The sequence below is a fragment of the Curcuma longa genome, chromosome 7 (assembly GCF_044706935.1).
Source record: "Curcuma longa cultivar G26 ecotype Majalengka, Jawa Barat chromosome 7, ITB_CL_G26_1.1, whole genome shotgun sequence".
Taxonomy (NCBI): Eukaryota; Viridiplantae; Streptophyta; class Magnoliopsida; order Zingiberales; family Zingiberaceae; genus Curcuma; species Curcuma longa.
This window is the reverse complement of record NC_133867.1, coordinates 7,330,996-7,352,008: the sequence shown is the minus strand read 5'-3', so window position 1 is coordinate 7,352,008 and position 21,013 is coordinate 7,330,996. Positions and strand designations below refer to the sequence as shown.

Here is a 21,013-nt window from a genome sequence, read left to right as displayed (position 1 = left end):
AATTCATTCTCGCGATTACGGTTCCAATGTGGCTAAAAGTTTTGACTAGATGAAGAAGGTGAGACGATATGATCTATGTATGAATTATTGTATTTTTCTTAAAAAGAATTTACAGACGATATGATCTGTGATATAAAAGAAATGATGAATAATCTACAAAAAAATATTTTGGTTCACCATCTCAAAAAAATATATTTTGATTCATTAATCCTTTTAACTAACACACAAAATTCTCATTTATTTAAAACACTCAAATCCATCATCATCACATTCAAACATAATTGCAAATACATTAGTTTGGCTTCTCGATCATCCCACACCGATCGATCGATCGATCGAATGATCTGAACATTTCTTATTCCTTTAACATAAACAAAAGTCCTATGCATGGATCGACGTCGTACGTTACTCTTATTTTTCAATCATTTTGCATGCATGCATGCATGCATATTCCTTAATTACTATACGTAATAACGCAATAACTATTAGTTAATTAATTACGGGCAGAAGACGACCCTGTAGTTGGTACCGCCCGGGCAGGTGAAGGTGCTAGTGGCGTCGTCCTGCGGGTAGCTGTACGCGTCCGGGCACAAACCCTTGAAGTACCTGCCCATTAATTAATTAATTAATATATATATATATTAATCAAAGCTTAACTCAAAATTATTATAGTAATAAAATCTCATTAGCAATAATACCTCGAGTAGTCGGTGGGCCCACATGGTCCCTGCGTGCAGCAGTATTCCGGCGTGCGAAACACCGTGCACGGGTTGTTGCAGCCGCCCGGCGCCTGCAGCGGGCCGGGCACTGGCCGTTCACGTCCGCCGCGCACCGGACCCCGCGGCAGCTGCCGTCGGTCGGGCTGAAGTCCATCGGCACGTTGAAGCCGTCGACCAACGAGATGTCGAAGAAGTCCAGGTTTTGGAACTGGTTCAGCGAGTACTCCGCCAGTGTGTTGGGCGGCGATCCATATCCCTAAAAATAATACATATAATTCTGTATAAATTGAAAAACAAAATTTGAGAGAGAAGAAATTGTGCCTGGCATTGAAGGAGGCCGCCGCAGTCGCCGGTTTGGCAGCCGCCGTTGCCGCTGCCGTCGAAGGAGCAGCCGGTGCGTGCCCATACGCGGCCGCTGGTGGTGCCGGCGTTGACATTGATGGACCACGTCTGCCCGGGGTCCAGCTGCTGGCCGCCGCCCGGGGAGGCGGCCGCCCACACGGTGTAGGAGCATTGGTTGACGATGTCGAAGGTGGCGGCGGCGGCGAGCCGCCCTCCACCGGCGACGAGGATGAGGAGGAGGAAGGAGAGTGATGAAGCCATTCGATACGTGTGTGTATCGATCTTCTGCTTTATGAAGAAATGGCTACATTGCATGAGGTATTTATAGCCAAATTAAAATTAATATTAATGAAAAAAGAAATTATTTAGTCGAAAAAAATAGAAATATTAAATTTACTCGGCAATATAAAAAACATCAAATTAAAAATTAAATGAGTCAATTTCTTCCTCCATTGTGCAAGACTTTGCATGCCTAGCTGGGAAGAAGAAGTTAATTTAGCACATGCACAAGTCATTTGATTCTTTCTACTTAATTTCCAATCCAGATTGAAAAACTCTCTCTTTTGTTTGTTTGTTTTTGTAGATTATTAGGCAAGGAAAAATTCCACAATTTTTCCAACTTTGTTCCTTCGCTCAATATCGTTAATTTTTCATGAGTAAAACAAAACAAAATAAAATAATAACTATATTATATAACGACGTATTTGATGGGGCACAAATTAAGAATTAACTTTATAATCTATATATATTATGGAAGACCTTGATGACCTTGACTGGAACCCTTTTTTTTGACTTCAAATTCTAAAAGCTGATATTCACCGTGTGTAATGTGCAGGCTGATTTTTGATCTGATTAATGTAATTTTATCCTTCTCAACTCATGTACTTATAAGTAGGATTTATCTTCTCAAATCCCACAAAAAATTCATCGTATCGACTGATGATAAATTAATTGTCAGTGTAATACTTGTGACGATGAATCTGTATTACTAGAGAGGCCAAAAATGAAGAAAATTGTCTATGCACAATTTAAGTTTTACACAAGTAGTTTCATTTTGCATTACAGATATGGCACAGATCAAAATTTTAAGTAGTTACTCGAACAGAAATTAATTACTCGCGTCAGCTTCGATACCTTGTTACAAAAAAAAAAAAGAATCCGAGACTAACTTGACACAACTAGATCCACAAATTTACAGGTAACTTGCTCCTTCTATGTACAGAATGAGGGAGGAATCAATACCAAAGGTTTCTTTGTTGTTTGGATATTAACAAGTGGCTCGCTCAGTCTCAGTCCTTGAAGCTATCTGTATCGAGAATGGGGTTGATCGAGAGAAGAACTGCTGGAATGAGAAGATGACTCTATGTTCTCAGGGACCTCCATTTGCGTCGGCAGTAGTTTCTGAAAACTTCCTTGGGCAGGCAGATTTTGATTTGAGGATGGATCCGTCTTGTCTGTGTATCCGCATGAATAAACCTATTGGTCAATTTCGCAAGACAATTCGATCGACTAATTGATTAGGAAAAGGGAAACAAAGAGGTCGTTTACTTTACCAAACAAGGATTTAATTGTTGGCCTCTTTGGCTTATTACTTTTCTTCTTCAATTCAGCTGTATAAGAATGAAGAACAATGAAAACAGCATACTTCTCTCCCATTCGATCATCCAATATATCTTCTTGGTTAAACAAAATGAGAGTAAAAGACTAACCAATTCCTGAAACTTCGTGGTCATTTACTATTTCAAAATTTTTGTATGTGTAACCGACGAAGTTGACATCCTTGGATGGAAGCATCTGTTTAAAGAGAAGGAAAAATAGTTCAGGTAAGAGATACCACAATTACATTGTACAAAATCATATCGGCTTATCATTGATTTCTTAGTCATCGATATTAATAGTTGATCTACAAATATTATATTATGAACTAAAAAACAGAATTACAGGCGATGATTATGGGCGATAGTAAACTCAAGAAATACCTTTCTCCATGGGCCAGACTTTGAAGAAGTCTGGATGGGTGTTGACGTCTGCATCGAGAGACAATAATATATGTCATTTGAAGTGCTCAATCAAAGATACAAAAGAAAGGAAAAAATGCTTGAAAAATTTAAAATGATTTTGAAGTCTTTTTTAAAAGAACTCCTTGATACGACTTGATAATTAAATCAGTCACACTGTGTTTTGATGTTGTTCGTTAATGCATTGTTCACTTGGGGAAATGAACTAAAGAAAGGAAAAGAAATAAATTGTTTCCACTGTTTCAATTAATTTGAATCCTTTTACATTACCCTCAACATAAACGAGTAAATTAAACCCGATTTCCATTGTTTCTCTTCTCTTCATTATATGAGCTCCTTTGCCTTCTAATTCTCTCAAAGTAAAGAAATAATTGGGAAAGGAGAGGACAGGACATCTTTTTATGATGAAACTATCTTTATGTTAAAGTCAACAAAATAAGGATATGGTCGACCCAAGTAACAAGCAATATTAGCAACATTTCACTGTTCCCATGAAAAGCAGGTGAGCATTAGAAAGCAATAACATATACGATATATTGGAGAGGGAAAAAAAAACAATTCCCTGGATGAGGTAAGATTCATGTTGCCTAAAAAATTGACACAGATTCAGCGTGTTTTGAGATTTGTATACCTCTTCAAATTTCTCAAAGTTTTGAGTATCCAGTTCATCATTGACTTCTGGTTTAAAAGCAGCTTCTATGTGGTACAGTCTCTCCCATTGCATGCCTCTGAACCATGGGTGCACCTAAAATCAACGCTGTTGCATCCAATAACAAGTTTCCGTATGCATTATATCAGCTGGCAACGAAAAACATCTTAATATGCAGACCTTTATTTGCTGGGCGCCTTTGGTACCAAGTCTATGTTCCACATTACACAGGAGTCTGCCGATAAGATCTTTAGCTTCAGCCGAAAGTTTTGCCTCTTCAGGGAACTTTAAGTGGTTTCTCCAATTTACAATCTGTGATGCAGAAGTGAAGCAACTATAAATCCACAATGACAACGGTAATTCTATCTCCACACCAATTTTCTTGTATGCAGTTTCCAGGGGAGTAATGAATATGACTTTTGAACTGCTAAAACCAACACAAGTAGAGCCATTCTAAATGTCAATATGACTGCCACACCATCGTGCCAACAGTAGCAGTATGAGGGCAAGTTTTAATATTTTTAGGTGGAATGGTTGCGTATACAAAGAAGTTCAATGCAAGGACCTTCTATTCAGATGGATGTGATCCAAGAAACATTCTAATGGGTTTAAGGTACATCATGAGGAGCTTAATAGTCACATGTGAATCCACTTGAGGAAATTAAAAGGCAAAGGTAAAGGAAACAAGGGACCAAAGTAAGATTGAAGAGAATATTTTCTGGGGTCACTCTTAACACAAAGTTACTGATAATCATAGTAATTAAAGAAACGTATAAGGCTTAGAAAAAATGCAAATGGGATTGGGATATGCTCTACCATCAGTATAAGCCACCTAATTCCAATAAAGAGGTCTATGCAAGATAAATGCAGGCATGGAGTTTGTTGATTAAAGAACAAATTCAAGTTAAGGGAAGGCACGCCATCTCAGGAAGAAAGCTCAAATAGAAACGCTGCACATTTTGTTAAATGCATCTTCTACCTGAAGATCTAACATAAGTAAAGGTAACAACAAAAATGAAACAATCATTTCTTAGCAGAATCAAAACTCAAGAAATAAGCTAGGGATGAAAAAAAATCAGGTTCTTCATTTCAGATGTGATGCAAACTAAGACAAATTATGTAGACCAACAAACATCAGGTGGTAGGGAAAACCCTGCAATTTTCATGACACTTACACACCTTCCTACATGTGGACATTGGATCTTCAGAATAAAATGGGGGATAACCCACAAGCATCTCATACATAATTGCTCCAAGTGACCACCTAGAAAACAGTATGAGATTCAGGAGATTTTTACACACACACACACACATGTGCATATATATATATATATATGTGAGAAAGAAAAATTTAAGAAAAAGAAGGATCTAACCAGTCACACTCCATTCCGTATCCTTTCTTGAGAAGTACTTCAGGAGCAATGTAGTCTGGTGTTCCAACAGTTGAGTAAGCCTGGAAACATTACTAAAGATACTGAAACTAAATGACAGTAACATAGTTTGTATTTTAAAAAAATGTTTACAATTATATTCAATATGTGACAATGAAAACCTAAACCTAACACACAGAAGGAATCTAGTTTTCTTGATTATCAATTGCACAATGAATTTGTAAATTTAATTATTCTGATAAATAAACTAAGAAATGTAAACTCTTTTGTCAAAATTAAGTGTTCCTCACACTACAATGATTAATGCGAGATCAGAATACAAAACTTTTTTAAATGAATATTACCAGCATTCGTCTATTCTTTTGCCAATGTTGCAGTTGTTCCTGTTGACTACGTCTTGGAGTGGGAGAGGCACTAGACCGTTTATCATCCAAAGTAGACTTGCTATTTCTTCCTGGTGCATATTCAGGTTCACTAAGATTTGGAAAACTACTACTATCCAGAGGTTTGCACAACCCAAAATCAGAAAGTTTCATATGTCCATGTCGATCCAACAACAGGTTATCAGGTTTGATGTCCCTATGAAGAAAAAACCATGGTTATTTAATTAAAATACTGTCGAGAACAAAGATAAGTATGAACAACAGGAACAAGCATACCTGTGAATGTAGTTATGCTTGTGAATAGATTCAATAGCTAAAACTGTTTCTGCAATATAAAACCTGGCCTCGTCGTCTGTCAAAGTATCCTTGCGCATAAGTAGAGTCATCATGTCACCCCCAGGAAGATACTCCATGATGAGATATAAATATTCATCATCTTGAAAAGAGAAGTAGAGTTTAACAATGTAGGGACTGTCCACCTCCGCAAGTAAATTTCTTTCAGCTTTGACATGTTCAACCTACAAATCCGTGCAAGTAGTTAAAAAAATTGATGATGTAACTAACACGGTTAGATGAATGAACATATAACATACCTGACCCCTACGAAGCATTTCAGATTTTTTAAGTTTTTTCATTGCATAGACATTTCCAGTTTTTTTTTCTTTACATATTCTGACCTGCATCATAATGATGGAGTCTGAACAATCATCAAATCTAATAAGAAATACCAACAAGGCTAGAGAACTAAAGAAAAAGTGTTGAATCAAATGTCACATATCCACAATCTTTTTGTTTGACAAAGTTAATTTTGAGCCGGTCCATATTTAGGTGTTTAGCTAATCGCTTTGGCAAGAATTAATGTAAATATATAGTCTTTAGGTATTGATCTTGCATAAAAATGATGCTAACAAATAGCCAACTTCCATCAATCCTCATGTGCTATTAGAAGTATTACTAAAAAAACAAGGCATGTAGTATTTAATTAGAAAACCCTCCCACTATCTAATAAATGAAGCCAATAGAAACCATATGCAGCAGTTGAAAATAAATTTTTCATCCAAACAGATCCATGACAGATTGTATATATAAAAAAGTAAAACAAAATTTATGAACTTACCTCCCCAAATGCCCCCCTCCCAATAATAGTCAAAAGTTCAAAATCATCCACACCCATTTTATGTCTTTGAAGTCGCATATATTCTGTTTCTTTTTTCTCTAAACTCTTCAATATGTTATTCTGCTCTTCCTTAGAAACTTCTGCATCAGCAAGTTTCTTCTCCAGCATCCAACGTCTGCAGTTGTCATTTAATTAAATAGAAAATAATTTATTGTAGATTAAAAGAGTGAACAAACAAATTAAAATTTAAACGTATGAATGTAAAAGTGTGCCCTTTTCTTCTAGCTGATTGATGGGAATAAAATAATTGACAAAATTATTATATCAAGCTACATAACCAAATGTTATTTTACCTATCAGAATATTTTACCCATTTACTCAAGAAAGATAAATAGCTAGCACACTCCAAGCAAAAATGGGACGAGTTATCAAGGTGTAAGTCTATTTGATGATTCAGGTTAATAACGGAACTACATGTGAATGGAACTATCTGAATCTTCACAATGTTCTCATAAATGCATGTCTCACATCCTAGACACTGAAACTAGAGAAATAACACAATTAGGAATCAATCCAATCCAATGAACTTCAAAATGTAAAACTACAGAACAGAGCTTAATCAGATCTAATTGACGACAGGTTTCAGACTATCTTTCCTGATTTTCTAACGATATTTAGCCAATGCATAACTATTTAAACAGAAATTTGTGAGCAAAAAAAAAAAACCTCTCCTTGCGATCTTGCAAGGACTTCATCTGATCCTTGTAATGGTTCTCGATGTACTGCTTTGCTGCGGCAACTTTCTGCTTAGTGACATTTGAAGGCGCATCCTCAATTGGAGGTTTCTGCAGATCCTTTGCACGTCCAGCTTCCTTTTTAGCAGGTCCGGGTTTTACTTTCTCCTTGGGTTGTAATCTATTGAACCAGCTTCTGGCAGAATCCATCTCCGGCTGCAACCAAAAACATTCTAGGGGCCGTTATCCACGATCAACTAAGCCACAAAGATCTTCCGGCATTCAGAAACTATTTCATCCCAAAGGACGAAATCACAATTCAAACCCCAAAAAACATACAAAATTGGTACTTAAAAGTAAGGACCCCAAGACCCAAACTTTCCACACTGAAATCCACAGTAGAAATAAAATGAGAAATTGAAAGATTTAACAAAACATACCTGTTGCCCAATCTAAAAAGCGAACAGCGAAACCTCAGTCCAGAACAATTAAATCCCTACTAATTCTTAGAGAGGACAACAAAGATCCAGAAAATTTTCCAGGAATTTCCGCTCCCGTTGACCATAATTCACGCAATAAAATAAAATAAAATAAAATAAAACAACGCCGAATGAGGAACAAATACCAACCTAGATCTGCAACTGGTCGACGGATTGGAAAAAATTTCGCCCTTTCGGACCTCGGCAGCGTCGCTTTCACTGTCCGCAGCTAACACCTGCGTCTGCTTTCTTTCTACCTTCCTACCACGATGGGATTCATCGCGCCATTAATTGCGGCCACACTTTGAGATTAGCCTTTTTTGGACATTAGCCACTTGATTCACTGTATTTGCACATTAACCACTTGTATATTCGAGCAATGACAAAGGTAGTTTTCCGCAGCCGGCGGCGGACGAACAAGAGAGACGGAGTTGGAGTTGGAGGCGGCGGAGACGCCGCCCGATGTCGGCGCAAGGGCGGCGAAGGCGCGTACGGTGGGGCCACGTGGCCGTCGAAGCGGTCCAAACGCGTCGGGTCGGTTCGGACATGGTCGGCGGGGAAATTAATTAATAGACCGGCTTTTTTTAAATCCAACCGGCCAGTAGCCTCATTAATTGGTAGTTTAGCAGTCGACCGAGAAAACTAATACGATGGGAAGGGGCTGGGTCCCACCCTGACCTGTCCAATCTACTCGAGATTTAACCTTAACCGTTCACAGTAAATCAAGGCCGAATCGGACGGCTGAAAAGGGCTTCTTAAACGGAGAATGAGTTTTTTTTTAAATATATAAAACATAAAATTCATTTTATTGATACGGTAAAAAAATCATAATTAATATTGTCACAATTGATAGTGAAACTAATTTATTAAATTAACCTCGTGCAAAGTACTCTTCCACACGTGATAATATTTTTATACCCCTTAATAATAAAATATAATATTTTTTCTCTCCTATTTTGTCCTTGTTGAACCAAACAATCGATTTTTTTTAAGCATCCAATCATTCTTGGGTTATCGAGCAATTATTAAAATAATATAAATTCGATGTGTTTGCAATAGTGACTTAATGAGCAACATATCATGTGTTTCTAATTATTCATTGAATGTTTTACAAAATATTTTAAACAATAGAAATAAAATTTGGATGAATCACAATGTTAGATTCGTTTATTAAAATAAAATAAATAAATAATATATATATATATATATATATCTTCATTAAATTCGATGTATCCAAATCCAACGCTCGTATCAAAAGCAATGAATCTGGTCCAATTAAATTAATGACTAATATTTATTATCAGTGAAAATTTCATTGCACTCCAATATAGTTATTGTTTTTTCAGTATTTTATGTTTGCTGTTAACTATACAGGGAATTTTGATATTTCAAATAGATTGGAATACAGTGAATTTAAAGGGTGAAAATGAAAAAAATGAACCTATTATTAAGTCAATGTACACCAACAAGATCACAGACAATTCTCTCTCTCTCTCTCTCTCTCTCTCTCCTTTCTTCCTTGTTTATTCCCACACAATTCACATTGGGAGAAGCCAGCCATCTTTATCTCAATTCAACGGGGAGCAGAGCAGTAGTGAAGAAGACATCTCTGTGTCTCCCGAACCCAAAAAGGCGTCTGCTTTTTCTACTTTTGTTGATTCCATTTCCTGGTTTCGATCCCTCTCGTGCCTTTGGATTTGTGGAGCGAGTAGCTGCTGCTGCCGCAGTGTTTTTATTCTTCTGCTGCGAGGCTTCGATCCGATCTCAGCTCCAGGCAGCTCCTACTGGAAAAATTCGATGCAAAGGTGCTTGCTTTCCAGGTCCTCGCTGTCCTTTCTTTGGCGTTTCCGTTCGCCGCGCGCGAGGGTTTAGCGGGGAGGGGTGATGACGAGGGGATACGCGGCGGACGGTTCCGGTGCCGGGAACCCTAACCGCCCCTGCGATGGCCTCGCCGGAACTAGCGATACCGCTGCAGGTGAGTTCTTCTTTTATTGTAGTTTGCCTCGCTTGAGTTAGTTGGTTCATTTTGTTGTATTGCTTGTGGTTTGATGGATTTGGCTGTTTGATATCGGTATTTTATGGAGCGAGTTCTTATTTGGGTTTTCTGTTAGTTGCTATAGTAGAAGTGTTTGCTGGAATGCTCTTGCTGCATCGCATCGTCTGAGAACTCGAACAGTGTTGTTTTATTATCATTTTCAAAACTCTTTCTACGGGTGTTTTAAAATATATATGTATATTTTTTCAGTATTCACTGTGTCACAAGGGATGTGATTGCTTTTGGTCAAACAGGGATATTTTTTATCACACTGTATTTGGAACGGAAGGCTTTTCTCCTCTAGTACATTAATGATACACTTCCGATTTCAAGCTGACACAGTTTATTTACTCCAGATCAAAGAAGGATTTTTTTTAATCACTCTGTTTGGAATGGAAGGCTTTTTATCCAGCACATGAAGTACTAAATTTAATTTCCCAATTGCGATGAGTTTAATGATACATTTCAGATTTCAAGCCGAACAGTTTATTTACTCTTGGTCGCAGGGAGATATTTTTTTTATCACACAGTGTTTGGAATGGAAACCTCTTTCTCTAGTACATGAAATACTACAAGCTGGCACATTTTATTCACTCTCACTAATAGTTAATACTCGATTCTACTCACTTTACTGATTTATAATTAAGTTGTTTTCGTTGATTAACTTCGTATTTGCTCATTTACAACTTGCTTCTGTGATACTATCAACTTTACTCGTCTGCTGTTGTAGGTAACTCTCTATTTGATGCCTCACAATATGCATTCTTTGGCAAAGAGATCATGGAGGATATTGACTTGGGCATTTTGGAAGATGATGAAAGTGTCAATGCAAGTTTTGCTAGGATTGATGATGAGTATTATTTCCCTACCGTTCGAGACAGAGAGGAAATTATTCCTTCTGGAGGACATGATATAAATGAGGTACCAAATGCATGATAGTCCTCGACTTTGCACTCTACACTTTTGCATAGATCATAATCTATTTCAATGGTGTTTTTTTCCCCTAGGATCATATCAATTCTTCCTCAGTACTTAACCTTCACTTCACTTGCCAACTATTTCTGTTCCTACATGTAGAAATTTCCTTTTCTATTGTTAAACAAATAACAAAATGTTGGTTTAAGTTATTTTCTAGTAAAATTTCTCATTGTTGTTCTTATGTTCCACGTGCAGGTTGAAGGCTTCAGTTATCCATCAGATAATGATGACCTTGCAAACACTTTCGCAAAGGTTGTTTTACCTATCTAATTGATTACTTTCTCATAGTTGTTTTATTTACATACATCATGAATCATGAAACGAGACTGTTTGAACTTAACATGTCCGGTGTGGCTATCATAGCATTCTATTGTTTACTGAAAATGTGGTAATGTATGAGAAGAGTAAAATATTTTCATCCGACCATTTTTCTAGATAAAAATTTAGCATCACATGTGTGATGCATCATGATGGTATAAAAAAAATTAGTTCCTCACTGTTACTGTTCTTTATTTATTCTTTACTTGCCCTTCATTTTTCTTCTAATTGCTATAGCATCTTTGAGATTCTTAAGTTTAATATGTTCACCCATGGGCTATTTTGATCATAAACACTTTGCTGTCGTCTTAAATGATTAGCTGGAGATCGCATAAAGTAACAAGTCGGCAATATGTTAAATACGATGCATTATCAAACTTTTTCAATTGGGTAATATAAAGAAGCTCATCTACTGTCATTACGATAATTCATCTGTTTTCTTGAAAACACATTTGATGTCTTCTCTGGGCAAAGACGATCATGCTAAAACATGTTTTTGTTAAGTTCTACGTTTGGTTAACGGAAGCTTACACTGGCTTTCAGTGTGAGTATCAAGAAACATGTGAATATTGCAACTTGAGATGCCAAAAACAGGACTCTTAGCTATTTGGGATCAATAATACACTTTGCTGTATCATTTTCCTATCTCGAGAGCTTATGAAAATTTATCTTTATATTTTTCAAGTGTCTGTGTTTGCTTGTTCTCCTGGATTTAGGGAATACTATTTCTCATGCAATTATGCCGCCATCTTTCAGGACATTCAGTATTACTTGTAGTTTGTCTGTATATTATGCTACACTCATATATTATATCGACAGTTGAACAGAGTCGTCAGCGATCCAAGGAATACTGGAGTTATTGGTGATCGAGGATCTTTTTCTAGAGAAAGTGAGTATTTTTGCTTCACTTTGTCGTAACATGTAAGTTTATGGTCAGAAAATTCAATCTCCTCATTTTCAGAAACCATTGTTGTGTTGTTTGTGTGTGTGTGTTTTAGGTTCTTCAACTGCAGAGTGGACTCAGGATGGAGACTATTCAAACTGGATTGATCAGCAAATATTAGATGCTGAAAATATCCAGGAGAGTAAGAGATGGTGGTCGCAACTACGATCATCATCGTCTCAACTTTCGGAAGAGAAACCACTGTACAGAACATCTTCATACCCTCAACAACAGCAGCAGCAGCAATCCCTTCCTCACCAGCAGCAGCATCAATATACCCGGGAGTCGATCTTTCCACCCAGTCCACCTTTTGCTTGCTGCTATGATTCACACAGTGGTGGACGATCTCAGTCATCGTCGAGTCTTACGCGGCATTTAAGTGATTCTGGACTCCAGCTATCTGATCTTACTCTCCCCCATTATTTTGATCCTCTGCGGCATTTGAGAGGATCAGGTCATGGAGGATTGCAATATGGTCCTAATTCTGCTATAATCAGTGGGACGAGAAACAGAAACGATTTGGTGAACCACACAGGTCTGTTCATGCTTCAGCAACAATTATCTTTGCCGAGCAATTTGATCGCTTCTTCACAAATATTATCGCATCGTCAGCACAGCCACAGATTGCCATACATTCAACCATCTCATCTTCGTTTGTCACACTCGCAAAACAATGTCTTCAGTCCTCCACGAATGAGGCCTGATCGAGATAATAGATCGAGAGTATCGCAAAAAGGAAAGCATCATCATATGCGATTTTCTCACCAGTTTTCAGATATCGGCAATGATAACAGATGGCCACAGATTAGATCCAAGTACATGACGCCCGAAGAGATCGAAAGCATTTTGAAGATGCAAAATGCAGTGAGCCACAGCAGTGATCCATACGTATCTGATTATTACCACCAGGCTTGTCTTGCAAAGAAATCACCCGCGCAGTTCAAAAACAGTTTTTTCCCACCAAACCTTAAAGATCTGCCTGCAACTGCGTCTGGGAAGTTTCTCTCCTCTTCGGTTCGTCGGCCTCGCCCTCTTCTCGAAGCCGACATGGCATCTTATGGAGATGGCTCGCATGACCGGAAGTCTACCGTGAAGCTGCTCGAGCAGGAGCCACTTGTAGCTGCTAGGATCACCATCGAGGATGGTCTCTGCCTCCTCCTCGATATAGATGACACCGATCGTCTTTTGCAGTTCGATCCTCCGCAAGATGGCGGACTGCAACTGAGGTGGAGAAGACAGATTTTGCTGGATGGACTTGCAGCATCACTCAATCTCGTCGATCCACTTGCTGGCTCCTCCGGCAGAGAGGGGCATTCTGTCGGCCTCGGTCCGAAGGATGACATTGTCTTCCGTCGCATAATCTCTCTCGCCAAAGGCCGGAAACTCATCTCGCGCTACCTCCGACTTCTAATCCCTGGCAGTGATCTTGCCCGGATAGTCTGCATGGCTATTTTCCGACATTTGAGGCATATATTTGGCGGCTTGCCATCTGATTCCAGTTCAGCAGAAATGGCGACCGATCTGGCAAGAACGGTTTCCTCATGCCTGAATGATATGGAACTCAGCGCGCTCAGTGCTTGCCTCGCCGCCGTCGTCTGTTCATCTGAACAACCACCTCTCCGCCCCATTGGAAGTGAATCCGGTGATGGAGCCACCATCGTTCTAAAATCTGTTCTCGACCGGGCGACTCATCTGCTAACAGATCCTCATGCTGCCGGCACGTATAGCATTCCTTGCCGGACCCTGTGGCAGGCATCGTTCGACGCTTTGTTCGGCCTCCTGACGGAGTATTGCCTGAGTAAATACAACAGCATAGTGCAAACGCTGATTGATCATGCACCAAAGGATAATTCCATCCTTGGATCAGAAGCCACCATGCTGATGAGCAGGGAGATGCCTGTCGATCTGTTACGAGCAAGCCTTCCTCATACGAGTGAGCACCAGCGCAAGGTGTTGATCGACTTTGCCCAGAGACTGATGCCGGTTACTGCTTTTAGTGCATATCCAAGTATCGAGAGGTCTGAAACATCTGAATCTGTTCCTAGTTGATGCTTGCTTGGTTTCTCCTCTAAGCTGTTGGTCGACTGTTACCTATTTATGCTATAACATCGATCGATTGATGCTGATCAGTCTTCGACGGAGAAAGATAGATATCAGTGATCTTGAGCCGACTCGATCGATATACAGAAATGTCAGATCTTGTTTTAGTGAAGAATTTGCGAGGTGTCTTCATTCTGCAACTTGTTTCTTTCTGTGCTTCGTCTTCATTACAAGGACTTCTAATGCTCAAATCATTTAACTCTTTAATTACTTTTTTTTTATTCCACAAAGTAAAATTTATGGTTATTTCAAGGGATGAAGTTGGAATTAAAGAGTATAATTTTTATTAACTTTCATTTCAATCTTTGTTTTCCTTCAGAATTTTGGAAGATTCCATTTCTTTTCCTTTTTTTAAAGGAAAATTTTCCTTTTATCTCTTGAAAAGTACTGGCGTTATTTATTTAAACAAGAACAATAAAATTTAAATCTTTAGGCCTAATATAAACACTTCAATTTAACAAGCATCATAATTTCTTTTCTTTTTTATATTTTATATTTAATTATGTCCTTTTTTCATGCAACTAATTGTAATTAAAGATCATAAATAAATTAAATCCGGACAAGGAAATCACAACAACATGATGGAGACTCTTCTTCTGTATAAAGGTGGAATCTGTCACTTTAGCGGCCTCATATAGTCGGCTTCACGATCATCTGTGAAGAGGTAAATCGAGGATGGAGACTGTTCTTTTCTTCTGTAAAAAGGTGAAATCCGCCACCTTAGCGACAAAAAGTAGATCTATCGTATAATGTTGAGTTCTTAAAAGTTGTCTCAAGTAGAGCTGAGCTGGTCAAGTGAGGCTTCATGCCATGACCTACAAACAAGTGGGACCGCGATAAGTATGCCCTCGATGGTGAGGTTTTGGAAGATGGGGCTCCATCTCTCCCACTTCCTTCACTGTATCATGACTAACTAACGAAGGTTTTGATAAAAGAAAATATATATAAAACAATTAAAATTATGAGCTAGAAATTTAAATGAGAAGATAATGGAGATTTTATAAGATCATAAAATTTAAGAAATTCTTTAATAGAATTTACTCACTAATTTAGAAAAATAAAACAAAAAAAATTGTGGTGGAAATACTTAGAAAAAAATGACATTAATTGAGTATATATATATATATATATATATATATATATATATATATATATATATATATATCTGACACTGCAATCGAATGAACCAGCGGATATAACAACTAAGATGACGATGTAGAAGGTACGAGAAAGGTTGAGGATGTCAAAACTATCGACAATATTCAAACAAGAGTTAGGATAGGTGTCAAGGTGAGCTTGATTTGATCACTCCGACATTCAAAGTAGCATAGAGACTAAGAGAAGATGAAACAGGAAAAAAAGAAGATGAGTATCTTTTTCCCATACCTAGCTTTGTGGTGCCTCTTTCTAAGGTTTATAAATTTACCAAAAGAGCAGTAATAATGGGGAGATCAGATTTGACAATCGTTACATACTTAAGTATCCAGGAGACTAAGTTTGACAACCATATGATTATTCCTCCATTCACTCGTGGTGTCGTGTTCATGAATATTCATGATAATTATCAATGGACCTCTATAGAGTATGAGCCTTGGTTGTGGATGACGTGGAATGGCCTCATGCGTCGGAATGTCTTGACTGAGCTACTGCGATTGGATAGTTGAGAAGATGGAGTTGAGAAGATTGAGTTATCTGTAGTCAAGTGACTAAACTGATAGAGTCGAAAAGTTTGAGTCTTCTGAAATCGGGTGGCCGAGCTAATGTAATATAATATATATATATATATATATATGTATATATATATATATATATATATTATATTTCAAATTTATGTGTTTCATATTAATGATTGATATGAATAGGATAAGGTCAATATTGTTTATCCCATTTTGTCTGTTACTGAGAAAGAATACTCCTCACTAAAACGATGTGTTCTATTATATATCACATGCGTTACTGAAATAAAAGATTTAACTTTATATAACAATGTTATTAAAAAAAGACTTGAATATAAAAATAGCCCATAATGATTAAAAAAAATAATTTACTTCTGTGTTCAGTGATTTCCTAATAATTTTCCTCTTAATTTTAAAGATATAATTAGTTTAATATAAAAACAAAGTGAAATATTATATTATTTTTTTTTATGTATTAGAACTCGTTAAAAAGGCACAAGGCTCAAATATGCAACAGGAGCTCTTCATTCCGGTTTCAACAACAGAACAGCTGCGAAAGGAGAGAGAGAGAGAGAGAGAGAGAGAGAGAGAGAGAAGGGACTTCTGTTCCATTTGCAGAGTATAAATATCACTCTTTTTGAGTGTTCTTGAGCGAAAAACTTGGTGAAGAACTCGCAACTCACAAGGTTGATCACTGAGCTTCCTTCTCCTTCGTTTTATTCCGAGCTTTCTGTTTCAATCGAAGCCTTTTATCCTTTTGGTTTTTAGTGGATTTTGATTACTTGAGCTTTTTCATGAGGTTTTTGTTTGTGTTCTTGCTGCAAAAAAGAGCCTTTTCCATTATAAAATTCTGAAATTTGAGCTTTTTGGAGTGTATATTCAATTTTCTTGGTGGCGTTTCTTCCTGTTCGATTAGTTGTTTTATATCATGCTTCATCTCGAGCAAATTTAGGATTTTTTTCCCCCGTGATTGATGAGTTTGGCTTCTCAAAATCCTCACTTGGTGATAACTTTTTGCTTAGGGTTTATATATTTCAGTCAATTAGGGGATCTTCACTTTTCCCCTCTGACAAATCTGAGCTCTGCCCTCTGTAGAACCCTAGTTTTATGTTCCTCTTCGCATTCTGATTTCTTTTTTTGTGTTTTAGCGTGAAGTTGACAGTACTATCCAAACAATGAACCAATATGTACCTAATTGGGCAATGGAAGATGACTCTGGTTGCTTCACAGATCCCTGTTCCGCGAAAACAATGGGGTCAGATTCTGCCCTCTTCAATTCCTATCCCAAGTTTTTCAGACTCAAGTTTAGTCTATGGATTTCTAATCTAGGGTTCTTCCATTCTTGCAGACTGGACAACGAGCTGGTGGAGCTCTTGTGGAGAAATGGACATGTTGTGATGCACAGCCAAACTCACCGGCGTTCCACTGCCAACAAGACTGATCAGTTTCAGAAACATGAGCCATCTCTTGGCAACTCCAGTAGCTCGATTCGAGAAGCTGAAACCTTGCCATGGTTCCAGTATCCCCTCGATGATCTGTTCGAGAAGGAGCTCTACTCCGAGTTCTTTGAGAACATGGACACCGATGAGATGAACAAGGACTTGATTGCAGAAGAGGAGTGCCATAATGGCTTCACACCATGTGCTCTGAAGCAGTCCACTATTCCTAGCTCTCAAGAACAACAGACCATGCCCCTTCCCACATTGCATTGCTCGAGTTCTACTCCGCAGTCTTCGTGCTTGGACAACGGTGGTGGTCCCCCGCTCAAGGTAGCCGCTGCAGAGTCCACGAGGATGACGACTGGATCGAGCATCTGCGGAAGCAATCAAATCCGAGCCTACACCGATCCAGCCAATTCTTTAAACAAAGATGAAGCTAGAAATGTCACAGGATCATTGAAAGAGGACAGTGAGATGAGATTACCATTGAAGAGAACTCGCTCAAAGGTGCACGAGGGCACTGTAACTTCATCGTCCGGCGGTTCTGGCTGTAGTTATGGAAGAGCAGGTCAGCCAAATGCGAGCAGACAAAGCCACAAGAGGAAGGCAAGGGAGGTGGAATATTCTGGGTGTCAAAGTGAGGTATTCTCTTAAGAATTGAATCAGACTGAAATTTCTCCTATAACTTTTCCTCAGTTCCAATGAGTTGGATGATGTTTAAGATTGTAGAACTTGCAGGAAGCCGAGTGTCAGTCGATCAAGCCAAACAAATCAGCTCAGAGACCGACATCTAAACGCAGAAGTCGTGCTGCTGAAGTCCACAATCTCTCTGAGAGAGTAAGATGAGTCAATTCTTCTCAGGGCAAGTTCATTTTCATCTCGGTCCTTACCAAGTTCTTAAACTGTGTAGAAAAGAAGAGATAGGATTAATGAAAAAATGAAGGCTCTACAGGAACTCATACCTCATTGCAACAAGGTAAGTAATCAATATTTCAGTAAATCTAATTCACTGATCCATCCATCACAAATCAAGTCTAAATCATATTTTGTTGCATACCAAACAAATGGATAAGTGTTAATGCTTCCAATATATGTAATTCATAATCTCAGACCGATAAAGCCTCAATGCTAGACGAGGCAATTGAGTACCTGAAGTCACTTCAACTACAAGTTCAGGTTTGATATTTCCATACTTTTGGCATTCTTTGTTCAACATACTATAGATCATAACGTGAATGTATCATTAATCGTGCATCAGATGATGTGGATGGGAAGTGGCATGGCGTCGATGATGTTACCCGGTGTCCAACAGTACATTTCAGGCATTGGAATGGGAATGGGCCATGTTTCGATGCCTACTATTCCTAGTGCAGTTCAACTACCAAGAGTTTCGATCGCTAACCAATCAATAAACCCAACTTTCAGCTCAAGCCAGACCACGACATTCCCCTCCCCAGCCACAAGTTCAGTAAACTGTTCGGATCAACTGTATGCCAGATATCTTAGCATGCATATGGTGCCTCCTCATCAGGTTTCTAGCTCAACTGTGTTCTAAATATCCTTCTTTTCATGTGTGGATTTCTCAAAGACGTCGATCTATCCAGGCGATGAACTTGTGTACATATGGATCTCACTTATTGCAGCAGAATCAGTCAGCAATGGCACCTAATAGCAGTCCCCTAACTAAAGCTGTAGAGAAACAATAAATCCAGTAAGTTGGATTCGCGATCAATGTCTCCCGGAACAAGTCCAATCAATGAATGAAGGATGATTCGATGATATCCATCACTTGCTAATCTTTGTGCAACTTGATCAACCTGATTTCTGTAATTAAGTCTGTCGTCGGAAGACTGCAAGTTATCACTGATATACCAATTTGTCCTTGGAAGCCTTCATCTTCAGTTCAAGCTACATAACTCGAAACAAATCGATGCAATGCACTCGTGATTCTATCGTGTAGAGAATCGACATCAATACTGATTTTTTGTTTTCCACAAATTAATTGCCAGTCTACTTGTTGATTGTGGAAAACACTGCAGCAGCTGTATTTTTGTACATTCTTCTAATGGAAATATACTCTTCAGTACAGCGAAAACAGCAATGCGATGTCCTGCATTATCAATTTTTCATCTCGTCGGTCTCTTTGTCATTAGTCAGGGTTTTAACTGAACTAAGACTTGTTTCTATGCAGATTGTTGCATTAATATTCATTGAGGTAAAGAAAAAAAAAAAAAAAAAACCACAATGAGATGACAATATGTAGGACAAGTTACCTTATTCATAGGCACTTCTACTCCCACTCAACCCTTGCAGATGCAGAATCATTGAAACAGCAGCCTATTTTTAGCACTTTGAAGAATGTTACCATCTGCAAGAAACCATTTTCTTTAGCAGAAAGTTGGGAGCTGTCTGCTGTTGAGTGACCAATTGCAGAAATGAACCAAAATAATAATAAAAATAAAGATGTAGTTCTGGTTATGCTTCTGAAAAACTATTTGAATATTGTATTATTTGATGTGAAATCATTGGGTGAAAGGATTTAGGAGAAGAAAGCTTAGGACGAGATCTCGAGGTGCATCTACTGTTCGATACAGAGACATTCGTGACCTCGTAACCCTTCTTCCATTTTTATAATAATTTCACTAAATTATTAAGTTTGAACTAGATTTAAGCTCGATAAATACTTAAATAAACAAATTTAAAACACCATCAAATTTAGCTCAACTCATTTATATCACTAACATGGGGCATGCTCCTTCTCCCATATTAAGTCCACAACTTTTACATCGACTACACTCATCTTTCAATACCATGTGCCCTCATTCTTCGATATTAAATCCACCGCCTTCGTGGAGAACTCCGCGAAAGAGACTCACACCTAAGTCTTGTTCCAAGTAGGATCCAAGCCCAAGCTCGCACACACAATCAGCAAATGTAGGAAGGAGATCGAGCCGATGGCTTAGAGGTGTCCCCCCGAGAATCCCACCATTGAATACTCAACCTAAATCATTGCACCCCCTTCAATCCACAAATGGGGCAGCAGACAGCTCCTCTCCCCTTGTTTTCTTCTCCTTTACTTGATGTTGCAAGCTTGAGACTGACTGATGCTTGCCGCTGTGCCGCCGCAGGGCCCTCCCAAAGAATTAATAAGACATGGCCACAGCTCATGTCTTAATCATATCCCTTGAGCCCCAACTCTATCCACAATTTAGATCCTTGTGATCCAATTGGTCCTCCTCAGATTTTGTTTCCTTTGATCTCCTCTAACTTTAATCATCGAAATACAATAACAACAACTAAGCCTGTTATAATATAATTAAAGATATATATACGGCAAACTTTCATTGTCTTATGTATTAATCTAATCCTAATCTTAGATTCAACTGGGATTAAAGTAATGCAGATGGTATATACATGCCATAACAGGGTTTCTTTATGCTGTAGCTTTACAATTGATATCGATCTATATCGTCTCTTAGAAGCTATTTATTTTATGCATTTATATTTCATAAATATATATATGTATATATTAATAATAATATTTTATTGCATTATTAGATCTTGTTGAATGTTGCTTTATGTGTGTTGCAAATGAGAAGCCGACATGGGGGGCCACATTCCATTAGGATTCTATCCTCTATCCTCATAAATAAAATATGCACATTCCTCACATGATCATGACAGCCGTGCAC

General features: G+C 38.2%; 4 protein-coding genes across 8 annotated transcripts; 2 read left to right on the top strand and 2 right to left on the bottom strand.

The window, feature by feature from the left end:
- Positions 1-217: 217 nt before the first annotated feature.
- Positions 218-1,331, bottom strand: LOC141831638 (protein P21-like). Its single transcript, XM_074719036.1, is given in 4 exon segments — positions 218-606; positions 699-798; positions 801-975; positions 1,041-1,331. Coding segments are annotated over 4 exon segments (666 nt in total). The 5' UTR covers positions 1,323-1,331; the 3' UTR covers positions 218-497.
- A 757-nt stretch (positions 1,332-2,088) lies between these two features.
- On the bottom strand, positions 2,089-8,199 carry LOC141831636 (uncharacterized). Of its 3 annotated transcripts, none has more exons than XM_074719034.1 (14): positions 7,983-8,199; positions 7,346-7,569; positions 6,620-6,794; positions 6,096-6,179; positions 5,779-6,020; positions 5,464-5,698; positions 5,102-5,181; positions 4,908-4,992; positions 3,909-4,040; positions 3,711-3,824; positions 3,041-3,088; positions 2,771-2,855; positions 2,615-2,671; positions 2,089-2,537 (listed from the first exon to the last, which is right to left on the bottom strand). In XM_074719034.1, the coding sequence occupies exons 2-14, from the start codon at positions 7,561-7,563 to the stop codon at positions 2,431-2,433; spliced, it is 1,662 nt and encodes a 553-aa protein (XP_074575135.1). In that variant the 5' UTR covers positions 7,564-7,569; positions 7,983-8,199; the 3' UTR covers positions 2,089-2,430. The 3 variants fall into 3 exon arrangements, with proteins under 3 accessions (XP_074575135.1, XP_074575133.1, XP_074575134.1); XM_074719032.1 differs by having other exon boundaries at positions 2,089-2,512; positions 7,983-8,198; XM_074719033.1 differs by lacking the exon at positions 7,983-8,199 and adding an exon at positions 7,794-7,850 and having other exon boundaries at positions 2,089-2,512.
- A 1,157-nt stretch (positions 8,200-9,356) lies between these two features.
- Positions 9,357-14,230, top strand: LOC141832072 (protein PAT1 homolog 1-like). Its single transcript, XM_074719548.1, has 5 exons — positions 9,357-9,807; positions 10,598-10,788; positions 11,041-11,097; positions 11,983-12,052; positions 12,162-14,230. The coding sequence occupies exons 1-5, from the start codon at positions 9,717-9,719 to the stop codon at positions 14,153-14,155; spliced, it is 2,403 nt and encodes an 800-aa protein (XP_074575649.1). The 5' UTR covers positions 9,357-9,716; the 3' UTR covers positions 14,156-14,230.
- A 2,191-nt stretch (positions 14,231-16,421) lies between these two features.
- On the top strand, positions 16,422-19,416 carry LOC141831942 (transcription factor PHYTOCHROME INTERACTING FACTOR-LIKE 13-like). Of its 3 annotated transcripts, none has more exons than XM_074719375.1 (8): positions 16,422-16,568; positions 17,031-17,137; positions 17,231-17,963; positions 18,060-18,158; positions 18,232-18,297; positions 18,432-18,497; positions 18,580-18,852; positions 18,926-19,416. In XM_074719375.1, exons 2-8 carry the CDS (start codon positions 17,058-17,060, stop codon positions 19,025-19,027), a joined length of 1,419 nt encoding a protein of 472 aa, XP_074575476.1. In that variant the 5' UTR covers positions 16,422-16,568; positions 17,031-17,057; the 3' UTR covers positions 19,028-19,416. The 3 variants fall into 3 exon arrangements, with proteins under 3 accessions (XP_074575476.1, XP_074575477.1, XP_074575475.1); XM_074719376.1 differs by having other exon boundaries at positions 18,051-18,158; positions 18,965-19,416; XM_074719374.1 differs by having other exon boundaries at positions 18,051-18,158.
- Positions 19,417-21,013: the final 1,597 nt, after the last annotated feature.

Excerpts from the sequence above, each read along its gene's own strand:
- LOC141831942 (XM_074719374.1), top strand. The coding sequence starts at position 17,058 with ATGAACCAATATGTACCTAATTGGGCAATGGAAGATGACTCTGGTTGC. Across the intron at positions 17,138-17,230 it reads TGTTCCGCGAAAACAATGGG|ACTGGACAACGAGCTGGTGG; the intron begins GTCAGATTCTGC and ends CCATTCTTGCAG. Across the intron at positions 18,498-18,579 it reads CACTTCAACTACAAGTTCAG|ATGATGTGGATGGGAAGTGG; the intron begins GTTTGATATTTC and ends ATCGTGCATCAG.
- LOC141832072 (XM_074719548.1), top strand. The coding sequence starts at position 9,717 with ATGACGAGGGGATACGCGGCGGACGGTTCCGGTGCCGGGAACCCTAAC. Across the intron at positions 9,808-10,597 it reads AACTAGCGATACCGCTGCAG|GTAACTCTCTATTTGATGCC; the intron begins GTGAGTTCTTCT and ends CTGCTGTTGTAG. Across the intron at positions 11,098-11,982 it reads TTGCAAACACTTTCGCAAAG|TTGAACAGAGTCGTCAGCGA; the intron begins GTTGTTTTACCT and ends TTATATCGACAG.
- LOC141831636 (XM_074719032.1), bottom strand. The coding sequence starts at position 7,563 with ATGGATTCTGCCAGAAGCTGGTTCAATAGATTACAACCCAAGGAGAAA. Across the intron at positions 3,089-3,710 it reads ACTTTGAGAAATTTGAAGAG|ACGTCAACACCCATCCAGAC; the intron begins GTATACAAATCT and ends CTCTCGATGCAG. Across the intron at positions 2,672-2,770 it reads CCACGAAGTTTCAGGAATTG|CTGAATTGAAGAAGAAAAGT; the intron begins GTTAGTCTTTTA and ends ATTCTTATACAG.